Source organism: Cydia splendana, chromosome 25, assembly GCF_910591565.1.
Source record: "Cydia splendana chromosome 25, ilCydSple1.2, whole genome shotgun sequence".
Lineage (NCBI taxonomy): Eukaryota > Metazoa > Arthropoda > Insecta > Lepidoptera > Tortricidae > Cydia > Cydia splendana.
The window spans coordinates 1,866,453-1,886,466 of NC_085984.1; the positions used below are offsets into that span (position 1 = coordinate 1,866,453).

At 38.6% G+C, this 20,014-nt stretch overlaps 2 protein-coding genes across 2 annotated transcripts in view; one reads left to right on the forward strand and one right to left on the reverse strand.

Moving 5' to 3' along the window:
- Positions 1-20,014, forward strand: part of LOC134802752 (origin recognition complex subunit 4) — a 239,566-nt gene that overhangs the window by 154,912 nt on the left and 64,640 nt on the right. The window lies entirely within an intron of this gene.
- LOC134802728 (uncharacterized) overlaps positions 1-20,014 on the reverse strand; it is a 40,969-nt gene that overhangs the window by 11,105 nt on the left and 9,850 nt on the right. The window contains exons 3-10 of the mRNA XM_063775390.1: positions 10,186-10,315; positions 8,459-8,755; positions 7,074-7,194; positions 6,139-6,271; positions 3,974-4,102; positions 3,076-3,185; positions 2,100-2,179; positions 557-966 (exon numbers count right to left, since the gene is read on the reverse strand). Of these exons, the coding sequence (XP_063631460.1) occupies positions 557-966; positions 2,100-2,179; positions 3,076-3,185; positions 3,974-4,102; positions 6,139-6,271; positions 7,074-7,194; positions 8,459-8,755; positions 10,186-10,315 (1,410 nt within the window). The remainder of the gene's footprint in view (positions 1-556; positions 967-2,099; positions 2,180-3,075; positions 3,186-3,973; positions 4,103-6,138; positions 6,272-7,073; positions 7,195-8,458; positions 8,756-10,185; positions 10,316-20,014) is intronic.

The following is a 20,014-nucleotide window of genomic DNA, read 5'->3' on the forward strand; positions in this document are numbered from 1 at the left end:
GGAGACCACGGACTAGCAAGCGCAGCGTAGGACGTCCACCCACAAGATGGACAGACGACCGTATTAATGTCGCCGGAAGACGCTGGATGCGGGTCGCTTCCAACCGGTACGTATGGAGGTCCAAGGGGGAGGCCTATGTTCAGCAGTGGACGTCTTATGGCCGAGATGATGACGGATGAGCTAGCCAGCTGGCAAAATTAGTCATTTCGTTGCCCTAACAGTACTAGCGCGGTTACCAAACAGAAAAGTTTGAATTTACCATCAATTTTTTTTAATTATATGGACCTATAATTATTTATTTAGTTATTTATTATACAATAAGTTACAACTTACAATACCTTTTGAATGTCTATAAGCTATTCAGACTGGCGCTGTTAAAGATCTAAACTAAATAAAATATATATTTCTGATTCTGAAAGGAGTACTATCTAACAAGGTCACGCCGATGCCACGCCGATAGCGCAGCGTCGGCGGCGGCGGCGCGAAAATTTTGTCGGCGGCGGCGGCGCGCCGGCGCGGCGCTCATATCTACTACATCTGTGCATTAATAACTTACCGTGACAGCTTCAACCGCATTCTCATATTCTATATATTTCGTTTCATCCAAATTTATATTTTCTATCGCCTTCAATTCTTCGACCCTTCCCTCATCAGATCTAAGGTCCATTCCATTGCCTCTTTTATCATTAATTTCATCCGTCTCTATTTTATTTTCTTCAGAATTTGTGTATTCATCAATTTCTTCATCAGATGTATTTATTTCATCTAACATTATTTTATTTTCATCAGAACTTATATCTTTACCAATATTTTCATTAGATTTGTTAAGTATATTTATACTTTCGTTTTCAACAGGTCTGATTTTATCATTCTGTGTGGGGCCATTTATTTTACTTATTTCAGTCAAAGAACATATGCTTTCATTGTCAATACTGGTTTTACAGTTATTGTTCAATTCCGGATCGTCTAAAAACATTTATTTTACATGTACACAAATAACACGAATATTTTAGCACAGTTGAGGCAGGTTAAGGTAATATGAGTCGTTTAACTTCAAACTCGGGTAAATCCAAAATAGTTATTTACGATACAAGTGCGGAAAAGAGGAAATGCGAATTACCTATTCGCACACGTGTATTGTACAACGTTTTACATTACATATGTCCCTTTAAACTTTTGACATGGCACGAAAAGTGCTATTTTACGCACTAGTGCGCGAAAATAGGACCATATGTACTGTAAAAAAAACTTGTTGTTGCTTGTAAAAAAAAACCAAATGTCAGATTTCGCGATTTTGGTATAAAGATAAGGTAATAATAGGGTAGGTATTCCCTAAAAGGGCCAAATGGATATATCCGAGTTTGAAGTTGAGCGACACATATGTGGTGTTTAGTACTTGTACAACCTTATTCGAGCAACACGGAAGGGAGGCGGCATTCGCACTATTTCCCCTCTGCCGAGGTACAAGATTAGCGCGTCAATCTAATCTAGCGCGGGTAATAAAACTAGTTGCACTTGGATTTTTCACTAGACCGAGTCCAGACGCGCGCGTGAACACTGCTGCACAAAAATGCCTGTTTGCTCGGTTTTTTGTTATAAAAAGAGGTCGGGGAAATCAAATTTACAAAAAGAAAGTGTTACATTTCACATGTAATATTTCTTTTACATATCATACGTTTAATTATATTCAAACACAATTATTATATTTTAGTCTCATGTAATTGTTGGATTTATCGATTTTGCTCGCTCAGTACAAATTGCGGATCGGTCGAGCGACAAATCCGACTTCTCATCTCTCAGAATACAATAAATAACATACTTCAACGAAAATGTGTTAGTGTGCGTGTTGTGACACTTGTCACTCGTCCGTACACAAAAAGAGATCAAGGTTTGTAAGATTTGTCTTTGACGTGTGTCATTTTCTATGTATTTGTGTCGTCATTACAAATTGGATTTTGTATGTAAGTGTGTGAGAAGTGCGACTGTGTGCACCTTTCCCCCCGCGAAAAATGGCAGAAAGATTTGTACGGTGAGATATCGCTTGGGCCCCTCCCTTCCGATGTGTCGGAAGCCGGTGTTGCTCGAAGTGTACAACTTACTTGAATCAAGTGCTTGCATTCGCTCATTGAGAGTAGTGCCATCGTCTAAGAACACGTAAACACCCAGAGACTGCAACGAACTGAAATTAAGATAATTATTAATCCATGTTTTTGTACCCCACATTAAAAAAAATCCATATCCTAACAAAAACATAAATGTGAAATGAGAGCCAAGTTCAATATTAAGAATATGTGTCGTCGTTGACTCGCCGACAAAAGAATTGAGATCTATATGGGTGCCAAGTTCTGTGCTGCTTAGAAAATCCTGAAATTATAAAGGATTTTTCTTGGCTAGTTTTTACGTAAATATAGGTTATTTATTATATTTGACTAGGTACGTTACTTTTCTAAAATTTGGTTTGTTGGTAAAAACTAGCCAAGACAAATCCAAGACCCCCGCTACGCGCGGTTAATTCTCAAAAAGTTTCAGTTTTCCGATTTTTTCTTTTGTATACGCCTAATAGTCTACCTTCATGCCAAATATCTAGTTTCTAAGTGATCTAGAAGTGGGTTAGGTTTTTGGTCTATAAGTATTAATTATTTTTTTTCCATCGAAATATCAATAATTTCCGGTTTTCAGATGTTTCCCTCTATATACACCTAATAGTCTATCTTGATGCCAAGAGACATAAAGCGATTCGATGGCGAAGCGCAAGCGATCGTCACCTTGGCTAGACCGCCTGAACGGATTTTCATGCGGTTTTCAGAGTTTTCACCTATCGATAGAGTGATTCTAGATGAAGGTTTAGGTGTATAATTTGTAGGTTTACCCGTGCGAAGTCGGGACGGGTCGCTAGTGAAATATAAAATAGTGAGGGCTGATTTAGACGCCGCGCAAACTCGCATGCGATTTTAGTTACATTGCGGACTGTTGGTTACGTCCAATTTAACTGACCGATCGCAATGTAATAAAACTCGCATGCGAGTTCTCGCATCGTCTAAATGAGCCCTAAGAGGTAATTTAAAATTGTCTTACCCGTCATCATTTAAGTCTTCCACAAGTTTTATTTTGCATCTTTGCCCCAAGTATTGTTGCAGAAATTCTGTTCGTCTGTCTTCTAAGTTTTTATCGTCCGTCTGATCTACCTAAAGATAAATAGAACATTAAATAACTTCAAAACGTGTAAAATTACTTTTTAGGGTTCCGTACCTCAAAAGGAAAAAACGGAACACTTATAGGATCACTCGTGCGTCTGTTTGTCTGTCTGTCTGTCCGTCTGTCACAGCCTATTTTCTCGGAACTACAGGACCAATTAAGTTGAAATTTGGTATACATGTGTAAATTAGTGACCCAAGGACGGACATGTAACGTAAACAAATTAATTTTAGACATGGGGGCTACTTTTGGGGGGTAAATGAGAAAGATAAAAAATAAAGCTTTTCAAACTATATCGTGTTATATATTATATCAAATGAAAGAGCTCATTTTGAGAATTTCAAATATACATATTACCACCCCCTTCAACTCCGAAACTACTGGGTCAAAAATTTTGAAAAAATACACAATATAGTTCTTTACCTATAGATGAAAGGCAAACCTATTAGGAAAGTGCAGTTAAGCGTGAGTCAGACTTAATGTACGGAACCCTTGGAACGCGAGTCCGACTCGCACTTGGCCGTTTTTTTGTTTAGGTAGGAGTGTATAGTATAGTATGTACAGATGTAGTGCATAAATATATTCCGTCGTATTTTTACGGAAACGTACGAACGTGTTTTGCTATTTCAGTCAGTCTCGGTACAATAAGTACTGAGTTTGACTGAAGTAGCATGACAAATACGAACGTTTCCGAGAAAATACGATGGATAACAATCATGCACTACTCTGTAGGCAGACATTACGAGACCCTTTGTAGGAAAAAGTATGAACTACTTACGTCAGCTAAATAACATAGATGAGCCAAAGGCGGGGTGGTTGCGAACTGCGGGGCGAGCGGGTACAGCCGACTTTGGGTAGCTGGTTGGAATTCCCCCGTGTCCACAAGAAACACTTCTGGATCACCATCCTGTAGAGAAATAATTGTAATGTTTATTTAATTTTACAATATTAAGCTACTGTTACATACGCTCTAAAATTGCATGCTAAAAAGCGTGCTATTGAGTATGCTCAATACGAGCATGCTTATGAGCAGTTTACATTTGCTAGCAATAGGCATGCTAGTTTTAAGTATGCTCCTGAATAAGCATGCTCAAAGCAAACACTCCAATACACATGCCATTTTATAGCGTGCTCTCTCGCTCTCTGCCTGTTCAAACAAAGCCATGGACAATCAAACAGCTATCCGTATGGAGCTGAAGAAGAGCATCCTTTTGCTGGCGATGCAATGCATCCAGAAGCTTGTATCAGGTCGACAAAAGAAGAAAAGAAAGATTTGGGTCCGTGATCGGATATCTAGAAGACAGGACTTTGGAGCAAGTGCTCAATTGCTTACAGAAATGCGAGTAGAAGATGCTGCGGGTTAATAAAAACTATTTGCGGGTGCTATTTGGATTTGCGTGAAATTGTGCACGCGCACCTGTTGCGAACGACTGATCGATACTAGCATGCTCAATAAGCAAACCTGTTCACACGCGCTAAAAGCACGCCCCCCTCCACCCGCGCTGCAGGTAGCATGACCAAAAATCGCACGACCGTTGATTTTCGAGCAAACTCAAAATGAGCATGCTCATTATTAGCAATGTTTCGACACACATACTACTAAGTAGCAATTGCTCAATAGTGGCATGCTTTCGTGCTAGTAATCAGGATGTGTAACAGTAGCTTTATATATATTAAATAAATAAAAAATACAGGTAAATTCGAACGTACACTGACATCAGAATGATATTTGGATCATGACATGATCCAAAAGACTCGAGCCTTTGGAGCTCTTTTTTTAGGGCTCGCCTCATCTCTTGACGCCTAAAAGGCTAAAAGGCTATTTAGCTCTTTAGCCCCCGAGCCTAGTTCTATTTAAGAGCCTAGACTCTTGGGGCTAATAACCTTATTAAGCCCCTAAAAAAAGCCTATTTAGATCTTTAGCCCCCGAGCCTAGTTCTGTTTAAGATCCTAGACTCTTGGGGCTAATAACATTATTAAGCCCCAAGAGTTAAATAGAAGTAGGCTCGGGGGCTAAAGAGCTAAATAGGCTTTTAGCCTTTTAGGCGTCAAGAGATGAGGCGAGCCCTAAAAAAAGAGCTAAAAAGGCTCGAGTCCTTTGGATCACTAGATCATGTTATTTAGTTATCGTGCGTTTCGCTCGCGCCAATACATGTACGGACCAGTACGTGCGAAATGCACGATAACTGAATGTAATGTTATTACATACAGTACGAATATTCTTTTCATCACACTTGCACCAAAATACCTTATTTCATGCAGGTGTCGTGTAGGTGTATGTAGGTGTGAAGGACAAAGGCCTATATTGTTCCCGCGAGAGATATGGATTGTGAAAAACAAAGTATAGCTTTTTTTAATTATGTCACTAATCCATACGAACCATGTAGGTTAATAAATAAAATACTTTGTTTAAAGTCAAGATATAAAGGAGTTTTCCTTATAAAATACCGATGTTTATTATTTAATATTTTTGTTTATGCTTAAAAATATTTAATTTGATTAATTTAATAGCCGTTTAAAATATTTTTACACTATTTTCAATTGTGGCTTAATGTCGATGGGTCTATGCCTTCGATGCCTACACTGCCATAAAATTTTTATATATGGCGGACGAATGTTTGAAATGTCACCGTATTTAAGAATGATTTCGCTTAAAATTTAGTTTTTTCTTGGCAAGTGTGATGAAAAACGTTGTGTGTAACTCCGGGGGTAAGAATATTGTTACTCGAGTCTTTAATTCACTCCAGCCTACGGCTGTATAGAATATAACACTCGTACAATATTCCACTTACCCCTCACGTTGCACAATGTACTATTATTGCTCACATGCTCACCAATGACAATTGAAACTTACGTGCATATTTAGCATATAACTAAATTATGGACAGTAGGCGGTCTTATCGCTAAAGAACAATTTCTTCCAGCCAACCTTTGGGTACATACCTCCGATGTAATGTAGAGGGCTCTAAGGAAGTGCTTAGTTTCGGTGTCGTCATAGTAAGCACAAACGCTTTTAGGAATGAAATCTTTCACCATTTCTCTATTTTGGTAATAATTCAGCATTTCTTCCATAAGCCTGAAAATAGACAAAGGGATTGGGTTGGCAACTGTCAAAGGTTTGCATAGATGGCGCCATCATAGCTTGCCCGTTCTATGAGATTTGGCTTAATGGCATTGGCATCCAGGGCACAAAATTCCATTTAAAAAAAAATTGACAAAATTCTAGGGATTGACAGGGCAAGCTATGCTAAATTTCAATATTCATAAACGCGCTACAAACATCAAATAGCTAATAAGTAATAATCGTTTGTCCTTACCTGTCATTTTTGACTTATGTATTTCTAAGAAAGGGATAAAATAAAACATAATTTAACTAAATCAGGCTCGTAAAGTTTTATGAATAAGGGGGATAATGTCGTCAGGTGACATGCAGAAGCCACTAATTACTTTTTTTATATAAAAAAAAATTAAACAATAATCGACCTTCTTTTAGATTTATTAATATAAATTTAAATTACTTAAAGACATAAACAGGAATATAAAACTAAAACTAACTACAATTAAAATAACCAAAACTAAAAATTAAAAATACTTATCAAAATTTGGTGCCTTCGGGAGGGTGCCCAACACGCAGGCAGCGTTCCCGCGCGGGGGTCGCCCGTTGCCTCCCTCAGCCTTTTCCCGAGCGCCTTGTGGAGCATCTGTGCGCCTCTGCCCCACGAAACAAGCGTCTTTCTTTTAGTATTAATATGGTTTACTATGGCTATGAACTTGTGGTGGTAATTAGTGGGTTTTGCTTGTCACCTGACGATGTATTAATGTCAATTATAGTCCTATCTCTGTTCTGGATATGTGTGTAGTCTCTGTAGAGTACTTACTTGAAGAACGTAGTATCCTCGGCCACTATCCATAATTGGGCACCTTCCACAGTTACAATAGTAGCGTCGGGCGTCAATGGGTCCAACTTTGGTTGCGGAGGCAGACCCACTGGTTGACACCCTGGACATAATTTATTTAAAATCAAGTATTTCATGGTTACATTCAAATAAAACAAATACTTAAAAATAGTGATGGTAAACATGTGCCTGTCCTGCTGATTTAGGATTCCCTGTGTTTCAGGCGTGAAATATGGCAACAAGTATATATATATTTTATTTTTATTTTTTTTTATTTTTATTGCTCATGCAAGTTAATTTTCATTTATAAAAAACACATAATAATTTAGAAACGCGATTTCGGTGTCGGTCCCATAGTAATAGTTGCTCAGTATAATCTCAAAACCTCCCTGGCAAAGGGAATGCAGTTAATTTTTAGCCACCGCGTAGATAAATTTATTTAATCCCGCATCCGACCGATAAGGGATTTGTGTGATGAACACAGATATTTGTTCCCGAGTCAAGGGTGATTTTCTATGTATATGTGACGTTCCACGGAAAAAGGTACCTTATGGCGGCTGGCGCTTACGTCGCACAGCGCCGAAGTAATATTGGAGCGGCGTTAATAATAGCGTAAGCGCCAACCGCCATAAGGTACCTTTTGCCGTGGAACGTCACATATATGTATGAAAATCAATTTTTTTTAAACATGCAGATACGTCTGCGAGCGATATTCCAAATTTTATATTAAAGGAAAAAATTGAAAAATTACGCTTCCGGCAGGACTTGAACCCGCAACCTCCGCAGCCATACGTTAGCTCTGCCAATTGAGCGGAAGCCTACCAGAATCTTGCGAATCTTTCCATTCCTTCCCTTATGTATGCACGCCTTTGGGGTGGCGTATAGCGACATCTACCGAAAGACGATTACATCTTTTAACGGCACCGGAGTCTAAAGTTGCATTGAGAATTCACCAGTAACAATGTGCTAACCCGTACTAAATCAATTTTTTTTAAACATGCAGATACGTTTGCGTCTGCGTCTGTATACGCCACCCCAAAGGCGTGCATACATAAGGGAAGGAATGGAAAGATTCGCAAGATTCTGGTAGGCTTCCGTAGCTCAATTGGCAGAGCTAACGCACGGATTGCGGAGGTTGCGGGTTCAAGTCCTGCCGGAAGGGTATTTTCAATTTTTTTCCTTTAATATAAAATTTATATGTATGTATTTATCTAAAGTATGTATATCGTCGCCTAGTACCCATAGTACAAGCTTTGCTTAGTTTGGGGCTAGGCCGATCTGTGTAAGTTGTGTGTGTGTGTAGAATAGTGTAGATTCAACTCTGGTGCGAATACCTATTTAAGTAAAAGCATTATTGATATAAATACCTGTATCAGTTAAATCTTCATTTGGCTCCACAACTGTTTCATTTCCTTCCATTTTATTCAAATCTCCTCCATTAGAACCTAAAGTACTCTTACTCCAATTCTCTCTCTTATATGTTTCTCTTTTATTATTTATTCCTTTATTCTCCCTTCGGTTGTATGACTTTCTATCTTTTGTATGTAACTTTTGTATGTTAGTGTGAGATGGTGTATTAGAGTGAGAAGACGATAATTCATGTGGATATTTCGGGTTTTTTGGTGGTACAGGGTGATACGTATCCATCTTTGCAGTGTTGGTATCTGTAAAATTTTGAATTAATTCTTATAATATTGCTTGGAAAAAGTCCGGGTCCCAGATACCACTGGAGTGACGAAGCCCTAAAAGTCCTGGCCGGCCCCGGAGTACAAACAGCATAAATCTGAACTGTCCAAATATCAATATCAAATATCAACATTTATTCAGCAAATAGGCCACAAGGGCACTTTTACACGTCAACATTGAATTTACATACAAGCAAAAATAATACAAGACATTAACAATTTTATAAAATACAACTAACAATTCAAACTAACGTATTACAATTACTTAGAGATGTATATGGTCTCTTAATGTCGAATTACATAAAAAATACAGATACAGAACACAAAAAAAATCTATAATATTTAGAGGTGGAAATGTCTCTAGGTGTCAGAACTATAAGATTATATAGTTTATCAAATTATCTTTAGAGATGTACAGGGTCTCCAAGAGTCAATATCCTGTATAATTAACAAATTCATTAAGAGAAAAGAAACATACGAGAGCAGAATGAGGCGTCTCACTGTAATTAATTAATAAAAAATAAAGTTACTAAGTATAATAGCTCGTGTAAGCTTAAACAGACCAGTCTCCACAAACAGCACCCGTTCACGAGTATGACGCGTATCTCAGCCATCGCCTCCCTCAACCTTCATTCGGGAAAGTGGCGACCCGTCCATCGGTGGACCTTATGTAATAATATGCCTTTTGTAATAAGGTTGACGAATTTTCAGTTAACAGTGTGGGCGCCGGTACCCAAGTGGGGCAGAATAGGCCACAGTGGCGTTATCTTGTGTCAGAGGTCGAGATCCTTTTTGGGTCACTGAGCCAGTGAAGTAAGTTTTAAGTAGGTCCCACAGCCGGGGGCAGACTTTACGCGAGCGGCGGCGGCAACCATAGGCGGGAACCAAAAGACCGATCGCTCGATGTCTCGCTCCGGACAACCTATGCTAGCCACCGCCGTCGCCAGTCGCGTAATGTCGTGGCCGAGCCGTAAAGGGATTGCGCCATAGTCCCCACGCCGGGGCAGGGGGACGTCACACAACACCATTGATTATTTTCACGAATGTATGAAGGTATCAAGACGTACCTAATGTAAAATTTCAATAAAAAGACATCAAGATTATGTAGTCTTTTTCCGAGTCGGACTCGCGCACGAAGGGTTCCCTACCATTACGCAAAAACCGGCAAAATAATCACGTTTGTTGTATGGAAGCCCCATTTAAATATTTATTATATTCTGTTTTTAGTATTTGTTGTTATAGCAGCAACAGAAATACAACATCTGTGAAAATTTCAAGTGCCTATCAAGCTTCATGAGATACAGCCTAGTGACTAACAAATGGACGGACGGACGGACAGACGGACAGCGGAGTCTTAGTAATAGGGTCCCCTTTGGGTACGGAACCCTAAAAAGGAAGTATACACATACCGAAACTGCTCGCTGCCAAGTTGAAATCTGTGACGGCATACATGAATTCGTCTAGCTGTCTGCTGCACTGCAGGAAGCGGTGCTTAAGCTCTCTCGGCTCACATGATAGCTGGGCCAGGAAACTTCTTGCCTGAGAGAGAGAAATAATATTGTTAACTGAAGTTGCACAATATTACTTAAGTCCTCCAGTGTACGGCGGTACATAAGAGAAATATAAGTGAGGAAAGAGTGCTAACTCCATACATCAGTTTTCTCACCAAAGCGCGAGTTATTTTCGTAGCCGAAATCTAGCGTTGCTATACCTAGATGACAATAGATGTCGCGACACACGAAAACGCTAGGCAATGCTCAACAATTTTCAGCTATAGACCGACCGCTTAAGCAGGCCACTGACGAGCCTTCCAAATGGATGCCGTTACAATGGATTCACCCAAATGGACGGCATCCTAATATTAAACATTGTACGTTTTTGACATTCACGGACCGATTTTGGATTGCAGCCATGCTATTTGGACTGTTGGAAGGCTCGTCAGTGGCCACCTTTGCGGCCCGCACCTTCCCCGCCACCCTTATGGTAATATTCCATTTCTAACCGCAGCTGCATTACTGTCAATTTTACTATGGAAATTGACAATGACAGCGACGCGTTCAGTACCGGTAGTGCAGCTGCGGTGCCCGTCGCCCCCGTAATAGTTCAGTGAAATTAGCTAAAATTACGGCATAATTAATAGAAGACTTTTTTAAATTGGGATATGTACGTTGACGACCGAAGTTATTTTTCATCAACCCTCCCCTCCCCTCCCCCCTCTGCGTCACCCCCCCCACACCCCCGCAAAGGGTCCAAAACCCAGTTTTTCTAAATTTTTAAGAAAACCGTTCAAGATACAGAAAAAGGGTGTAGGAACGAAGTGATCCTTATTAAATTTTATATTAATCTCTTATACACACTATATTGCTATCACTTATAGTTTTTGCGCAATACGTCACGGAAGATGCTATTTTTAGCATTTTCAGTGTTATTTTTCTTCTAATGACTTTTCTCAAATAACACTTACGATATCATCCACGTTTTTAGGGCTCCGTATCTCAAAAGGAAAAAACGGAACCCTTATACGATCACTCGTGCGTCTGTCTGTCTGTCCGACCATTCCTCCCCCCCCCCCCCCCTTTATCTCTAAAAATACTGGGCCTAAAATTAAAAAAAAAATACACAAGATAGTACTTTACCTATAGATAATAGGAAAACCTATTAGAAATGTGCAGTCAAGCGTGAGTCGGACTTATGTACGGAACCCTTGGAACGCGAGTTCAACTCGCACTTGACCGGTTTTTTTTAATTAAGTAAATAGTTATTTAAAATGGGTATTATTTATTGAAAGAGTTTGTGTTTGTGGGACGGTAAGCATGATAAAGACTGTGTGAATGGGGCACTTAACGCTTTTATGAGCAGCCAGAAGCTGTCGCAAAAAGCACGGTTGGCTGTTCATAGAGGGGTGTTGGTGCCTACACTTATGTATGGTAGCGAAAGTTGGGTATGGCAGAAAAGGCATCAGAGCCAAGTGAATGCAGTGGAAATGAGAGCGCTGAGAAGTGTGTGTGGTGTGAGACTGCAAGATAGGATTAGGAACAGTGTGATAAGGGAAAGTGTGGACTGAATGTAGATGTGTAGTGACTAAAATTTTCTCTGATCAGATCGGGGAAATCCTGAAGAAAGGCCAGGTCAAGAACACCCTAAACCGGCGAGCGTGTATGAGGAATGTAATGAAAGTGAAGGAAGCGAAAGAGGTATGTCAGGATCATAGCAAGTGGAAATCCGTGGTCTCTGTCTACTCCTCCGGGAATTAGGCGTGATTGTATGTATGTAACTATATGTTATTTATTCTTAAACTACTTCATTTGACGATGCTATGCCATTTTTTAAATACATCGCCTTCAAATATTTTTAATGTCAGCTAATATCGTTATTAACCACTTGTCTGTATATGAAACGGATCCTGACCGAAATTTATAGGTACAGCACAACCGAGGGTGAACCCACGATTTTTGATCACCACACACATCTTCTTCCTCGCGTTAGTTGTCGCTTTTCGGTGAAGGAAAACATCGTGAGGAAACCGGACTAATCCCAGTAAGGCCTAGTTTCCCCTCTGGGTTGGAAGGTCAGATGGCAGTCGCTTTCGTAGAAACTAGTGTCTACGTCAAATCATGGGATTAGTTGCCAGCGGACCCCAGGCTCCCATGATAGTAGAAGAGCCGGCCGCAAAATTTTTAACCGACTTGATACCACGATGAAATGCACAATGGTTTCCCAGAAAAGTTATGCTAAGTCCGAATTCGATAGTCTGCCACGGCGGAACTTGCCGAAAGTACGAAAAAGAAGGCCACTTCCGGTGCGAAAAAAGGGGCTGATTTAACCCATCTGATACCGAGATAGTAGTTATGGCAGCAGTTAGAAATTTACATGTAGACACAGAAAAGCGAAGTCTGCCACTATTTTTTTTGCCGGAAGTGCTTGGCAGACGCTCTCAAAGGTGACCCCATCGGGACCCCTAAATTAACCCATCTGATACCACCATGAAACCAATGCCAGTCGGTAGGTATGAACTCTCATGTCAGGAATATATAAGTCTGCCAAGGCTTTTCCTGCCGAAACATCATGGCAGACGAGATTATGTAAGCAAGGTCGCCATCGGTTACCCTACACTAACCCATCTGATACCACCATGAAACCAATTCCATTCGGTAAGTATGAACCCCCATTTTAGGAATATATAAGTCTGCCAAGGTTTTTCCTGCCGAAACACCTTGGCAGACGAGATTATAAGCAAGATGACCATCGGTTACCGTACACTAACCCATCTGATACCGCCATGAAACCAATTCCAATCGGTAGGTATGAGCCCTCATTTCATGAATATATAAGTCTGCCAAGGCTTTTCCTGCCGAAACTCCTTGACAGACGAGATTATGTAAGCAACATCCGCATCCGTGGGACCGGTATACGTGATTACTGTAGGCTTATTTATTACTTTATGCTTTTACATATTTGTATATTATTATGTTATTAATGAAATATGTTTATAATTTATTAAACCTATACCTAATACATTGGGAATTCATTACCTGCTTACGGCAGTAGTAGGGAGTAGTAGGTGAGTTCTGGCTCACTTAGCCAGGCCAACAGTCCCTCCCCCTTTTTTTCCCTTGTTGAGGCCCTGCAACCTTACCTTGAACCCAACCTAATGTCATTGTAGCTCGAATCTAACCTAATCTATTTTTATTGCTTTTAGAAAATATTCTAATAACAATTATCTACTTTTGCAAAGTTAAATGTTGAATTCTTTATTTCGCAAAATGGAATTTTAATGTGACTATAATGTATGTGCAATCTACTTAGAAACTGGGTTTAGAAATATAAAAACACACATTTTATATAGGATAATAAGTTTATTCAAGTAATATTCTGAACATATGAGATATAGTAACATCATTACTTATTCTGTGTACAGTGGAGAAAACATGCAAGTTGACATTTTTCGTTTTAAAATAAAGATAAACTAAACAGTATTTGCCACAAACCGATGTTAAAAAACTTTGCAGTTGTTGGTTGGCATAATACCATCTCTTACAATTTCTCTTCATTAACATTTTATGATACCTTCCTGTTTTTATTTACTTAATTTAATTTTTTACTTTTTATGTGATCGGTACTTCATTTATTTTAGATTTTGGGCTAATATTAGTTTGTTAACCGACTTCCAAATCTCAAAGAAGGAGGTTATCAATTCGGTTGTATGTTTTTTTTATTTTTTATTTTTTTTATGTTTGTTACTCTATATCTCCGTCATTCCTGGACCGATTTTGAAAATTAGTTTTTTGATTGTATGATTATTGAGTATGATTGATTGCATACAGATTAGTTCCGTTTTTGTCAAAACCCAGTTCTGATGATGGGATCCATGAGGAATCGAGGGAACTCCTCAAATCTTAAAGGCATACATATAATGATTTTTGGGTTTTTATTTACGACAAATTAAGCATATACATCCAAAAAAGTGGCATTTGATGAAGTGGAACTGCTGATGATGATCAGAACGGAACTCTTCAACGACGCATAGTTCACGTTTGGCGATTTGTCGTCTTCGTTATGTTTGTTAAGCAAGTCAAGTTTTTAAGCCACATTTTTGTCAAGCTCGAGTTCTGATGATGGGATCCATGAGGAATCGAGGGAACTCCTCAAATCTTAAAGGCATGCGTATATACATTTTTGTATTTTCATCAGAAAATCAAGGATTTTCATTAAAAACTGGCGCATTTGATGAAGTGGAACTGCTAATGATGACCAGAACAGAACTCTTCAACCACGCATAGTTCACGTTTGGCGATTTTTCCTCTTCGTTATGTTTGTTAAGCAAATCAAGTTTTAAAGCCACATTTTTGTCAAGCTCGAGTTCTAATGATGGGATCCATAAGGAATCGAGGGAACTCCTCAAATATTAAAGGCATAAGTATAGATTTTTTTTGTATTTTCATCATAAAATCAAGCATTTACATTAAAAACTGTCGCATTTGATGAAGTGGAACTGCTGATGATGACCAGAACAACTTCTGACTTCAACGACGCATAGTACACGTTTGGTGATTTCTAATTTCGATTTTGACTTGGACTGCGACCCGGACTCGGACCCAGAACCGGACTCATACCCGGATCCGGTTCGGACCCGGACTCGGACCCGGACTTGGAATCGAACTCGGACCCGGACTCGGACTCGGACACGGACTCGGACTAGGACCCGGACTCGGACTCGGACCCGGACTCGGAACCGGACTCGGACTCGGACCCGGACACGGACTCGGACACGGATTCGGACCCGGACTCGGACTCAGACTCGGACCCGGACTCGGACCCGGACCTTGACCCGGAAAACCACTATAATATATATTATATTATATTATCTTTATTCAATTAGGGTCTTAGGTTAGGGTTTTACAATGTGAGTATAAAAGTAAAATATAAAAACACTTACAAAACGATAAAAAAATACATATAAACACATTATAAAAAACCTAACCTAGGGTGCCGCCAGCAGCGGGGCAAGGCCCAAGCTACCGGTGGTCAGGGCTGCAGAGAGAGGAACCGGCGGACTATCCGCGCCGTGTCCAAGATCACCGCCTTCTGCATCTGACCCTTGATCCAACCACCTAGCGAGAGTCTCTCAAGATGTTGGTCGAGACTCTTCGCTATTAGACCGTTCTCTGAAACGACTATCGGGACAATGATCGTCGAATCAACATCCCACATGGCGGTTATCTCGTGAGCCAAGTCTAGGTACTTACTGGACTTGTCCTTCTCGGCCTTCACGAGATTCTCATCATGGGGGATGGTGATGTCAACGAGCACGGCCCGACGTTGCGATCGATCTATTATCACAATGTCAGGCTTATTGGCTACAATAGTCCTGTCTGTGATGATAGATCGATCCCAATATCCCAATAGAGCGTGGCACGACCATTCTCGAGAACAGGCGCAGGTAAGTACTTGTAGTACGGTACTTCGCGGTCCACAAGGCCATATAGAAGAGCAAGTTGCTGGTGAATAATTCTGGCTACGAGATTATGTCTGTGCAAGGCTACGAGATTATGTCTGTGCAATAATTATTATTATTACACGTAAATTTGTTCACGAAGAAACCGTGTACCGACTCTTCATGCCATTATATTTTTAATTTGCTGTTATTCTCTACAAATCGACACTAAAAGTATCAAAATATCAAAATATGGAGTTCCGTTTGAGAAAGAAGCAAAACAATTTTGTCTTTGACAGTAATTGAATTATTGTGTGATTTTGAAAGCTAGACAATTCAAGATTTATATTTTTACTCACAAAGACAACACAGAAATTCAATCTCAAATGTAAACCTTCGAACAATTTCCATACATTGACGACATCACTCAAAATTCTTCTTCAAGTCAGATGCCCGCTGGGGCTGCACCGGAGCACACGTATAATTCTTCAAATAAAAATGACAGCTTGATTTGACATTAAATCATATACGCACACGAGAAAGTATACCAGTAGATAAATTGTATTTCAAAAAATAGGGTACATATAGTGCGTCAAGCAAATCTTGTCAGTAGCAATGTAAAGCAAACTAAAGTAGGGCAACACTCAAAGAGCAGTATTGCGCTAAGAAAAGCAGCAATGTACGTCGAACCAAAACGAATATGATTTTTTTTCCGCTGAGCGCGCCCTACGTACGTCAATTCAAATTGTCACTTGCGGCTTATTGAAAATTTTAGAAATTGTTATTTTATATGGACGGACAATTTAAAAGCCATGTTAGTCAAAATGATTAACAAATTTGAAGATATCAAATTACAATTAGAAGCGGACTATGCCATTAAACCATTCTGAGAGAACTCTAAATCACCAAACGACTCTCAACAATCTGCCAGGAGAGGGCTCTTAGATTCTTTGGGCACATAATGCGGTCGCCACACCACAGCCTCGAACGTGACATCATACTGGGGCAAGTTGAAGGCAAGCGCGCTAGAGGAAGAGCCCCTGCAAGATGGTCGGATTCCATAAAACAAGCATGTGGTTCCATGCAGAGGGCAGCCCACATAGCCCTAGTTCGCGATAAATGGAGGGACATAGTTATTGGTCACGATCCTCAATCACAAAGAAGAGATGCCATTAAACTAGAATGTATGAATAAAATCATTGCTTCCGCAGGTAGATGTCCTACTGGATTTTAATATTTTATTAGATTTCTCAGTTGGAATTCAATTTTAATCATAGCAAAATGGAAATTGTGGAATATTTGATACTTACAATATAATATGCCACTTGTTAATGTAAATTAGTGTACTTTTCTGGATCAATATCACATACCTACCTGTGTAATATTTTGATTGGTATATATTGTACAATATACATAATAAAAATAAAACAAATGATATTTGGGTGCTTATTTAATTTAAATGTAAGAGAAGATAAGGGTCACTTTTAACTTACCTACACTTTAATTCAGGGCATTCATTGAAAAAATATGAAGTTACCAAGGTTACCTGGTCACTTCAACCAAGCATCATAATACTCTGTAGTCATCTATTGCATCTTAAGCATAAAACAGATTTGTTACAAAATGTGTAATTTAAGTTTCCAAACATAAGGAGTTAACTCCTTATCTTCCCTATATAACTTTAATTAACTTACAATAAACATTTCTTGGGTAAACTAAATATTTTTAGTTTAGTTTAACAGTAATTTGTCTAATTTAACCCTTGGTACCTATTTTATTTCATGGTGCTAAGAAATTCTATTCTTCTATTCAATTTATAATTTGTAGGGTTCTGTGGCAGGCATAAAATAGATTCTTTATGTAGTTTGGCCCAGGACTGACTGTCTAAAGACAGAGGGAATCATACTCTTTGTCTTATGCTAAAGCTATGAGTATAATTTTCTTGGATCTGACTAACTGGCTAGTTGTGTTTGCCAGGCTAAAGTTTAGGAAATATCTTTGAGAAATATAACACAATTATAATATTGTTATGTTGTGTATGGTATGTATAATTATAGTTCAGGGATACTCTTTATATGCTAGTTTGGTAGCATTTTGCTCATGCTGCTGTTTTGTGTATGGGCTAAAAATGTTACACATATTGGCTAAATTATATTTGGTATGCTGATAATTAAACAAGGCATTTATATATCAGGAGAATACTGTTAGGAAATTTGATTAACTTGCACATTAAGCTATTCAAGACTTGTCATTTTGGAAATGTGAAAATATCTTTCTAAAATTATACCTACACTGCGTCTAGTGCTCCATATGAATGCTGACTACATTATTTTCTTTTATTGAACAAACAGGTATGTAAAGTGACATAAAACTTCTTTTAAAAAGATACATAGGTACAGTCAGCAGCAAAAGTTGCTAAGCGGGCCAGGTATTCAAAATTACCTTGACACACTCTTATTCTCTTAATAATAAAGTCGCATCAAGATCATTTTGAACACCTGGCCCGCTTAGTAACTTTTGCTGCTGACTGTACCTGTTTCAGCAAGTATAAACTAGGATTTCCCATAGGTATATATGTGCAGTAGCCGAGAGCATGAAACAAATTAGCCTAAATAATATATTTTCTTGATGACTAACATGATGACGACTTATACAAGAATAAGTAATCTATTTCATCAATATTTAAGCTCTCAATATTTTTGTTACATTTTTAAATAATAAATTTATTTTTCGTCTTGGTGGCGCTGTACACGTATATAAACCGCCGTAGGTAAGTATTGTCTGACTGAACTTCTGAAGAGAAACTTCCTACTACGAACGCCTCATATTGGGCGAGATTTAATCCTGCAACAAACATATGTAAGGATTAGGTAATGTTGCGAAAGAACGGCGATATTATCAAAGTTCTTAATACTGTTTTAAAAGTTTACCTTTGTAAATTATGTAGTCGAATCAGTCGCTGAAAATATTAAGATATGCGGGCCTATGGACGGTTTCCAGGACACAATGTGTGGTCTTATTGGATAGATTTAGGCATGCGTTTTAATTTTATTTATGCCTTTTAACCCTAAAACAAAAAAAACCGTACATAATCTTAAAAGTTCCCAAGTTCTTCCCATGTTCTTCCAGTACTTATCATAACCTAAAATTTTAGTAATGTTTACTATCAACGAGTATGATTATACATTGCAGGCTTAGCTTTGCTTAAGGTAATGCACAATCTTATTAAATATCAGAAAATATCACAGGTCACTGCAGAAATATCTCTTGAAATAAAAACGATTCAGAATGTCAACAAACAAGTTGGCCACAGATAAAACACAGATGACACGCGATTTTGGAATTATTCGAACACAGTGTTGCTAGCCCGCGATTTTTCAAATTTGCCGCCTTTTTCTACTGACAAGATTTGCTTGACGCAGTATAAATATCAGCTCGCGTCTCCTTTAAATTTGATTTGCTGTTATTTACGGGTCATAATGGTTGAAAACCTCAGTAAACTATCTTAAAACAATACGATTACAGTCGAATTTAAGTATTATGTTCCTTTAAATCAAAACTCGCTTAAAATGAAAAAAGTTTAAAGACTCATCCTTTACTGATTGGGATTAATTTTCATTTTGCGTCATTTTAAAAACGTATTTGACTTCTGTACGTCAATTAATTTTGATGACAATTGTAATCTTGTAATATATTATAGAACTTTTATCTTAAAATATTGCCTATTAACAGGAAGCGTTATGTAATTCGTATAAGTAATACCTGAAAGTCTTGTACCTAGATCTGTAATACCATGGATTGCGACGAATAAATGATTATGATTATGCCTTTCGTTCCGTCTATATGTATAATGCGTGTACGTGCTGTTCTCTGAAAATCTTCAAGAAAAAATAACGGCTAGACCAGCACGAAGTACTAGCGAGTTTTTGCGGCTTTGGAGACCGAGATAAAGCTTACAGGCCAATACCGCTGTGGCCTGGTTATTGTTATGTATACCTATGTATCGAATGTTTTTAAAAAAAAATTACTATAAAAAGGAATGTTTTATTTCGATTAGGTCTACATTTTGTGCATATTGTATATCTGAAGTATTTTCGTACTAAACTTGAAACTTTCGTTGAAACTAAATAAAATAATTATTCCTAATATACAGTCACCTGCAATTTATGTTACACAACACACAACGAAGGCCGCAAAAATATCTGACACGATCTTATTTGTAGAACCATAAGAGCATGTCATATATTTTTGCGGCCTTCGAAGAGTAGGTACCGGTCATTATCACCAACTTTGCCCGCATTTAA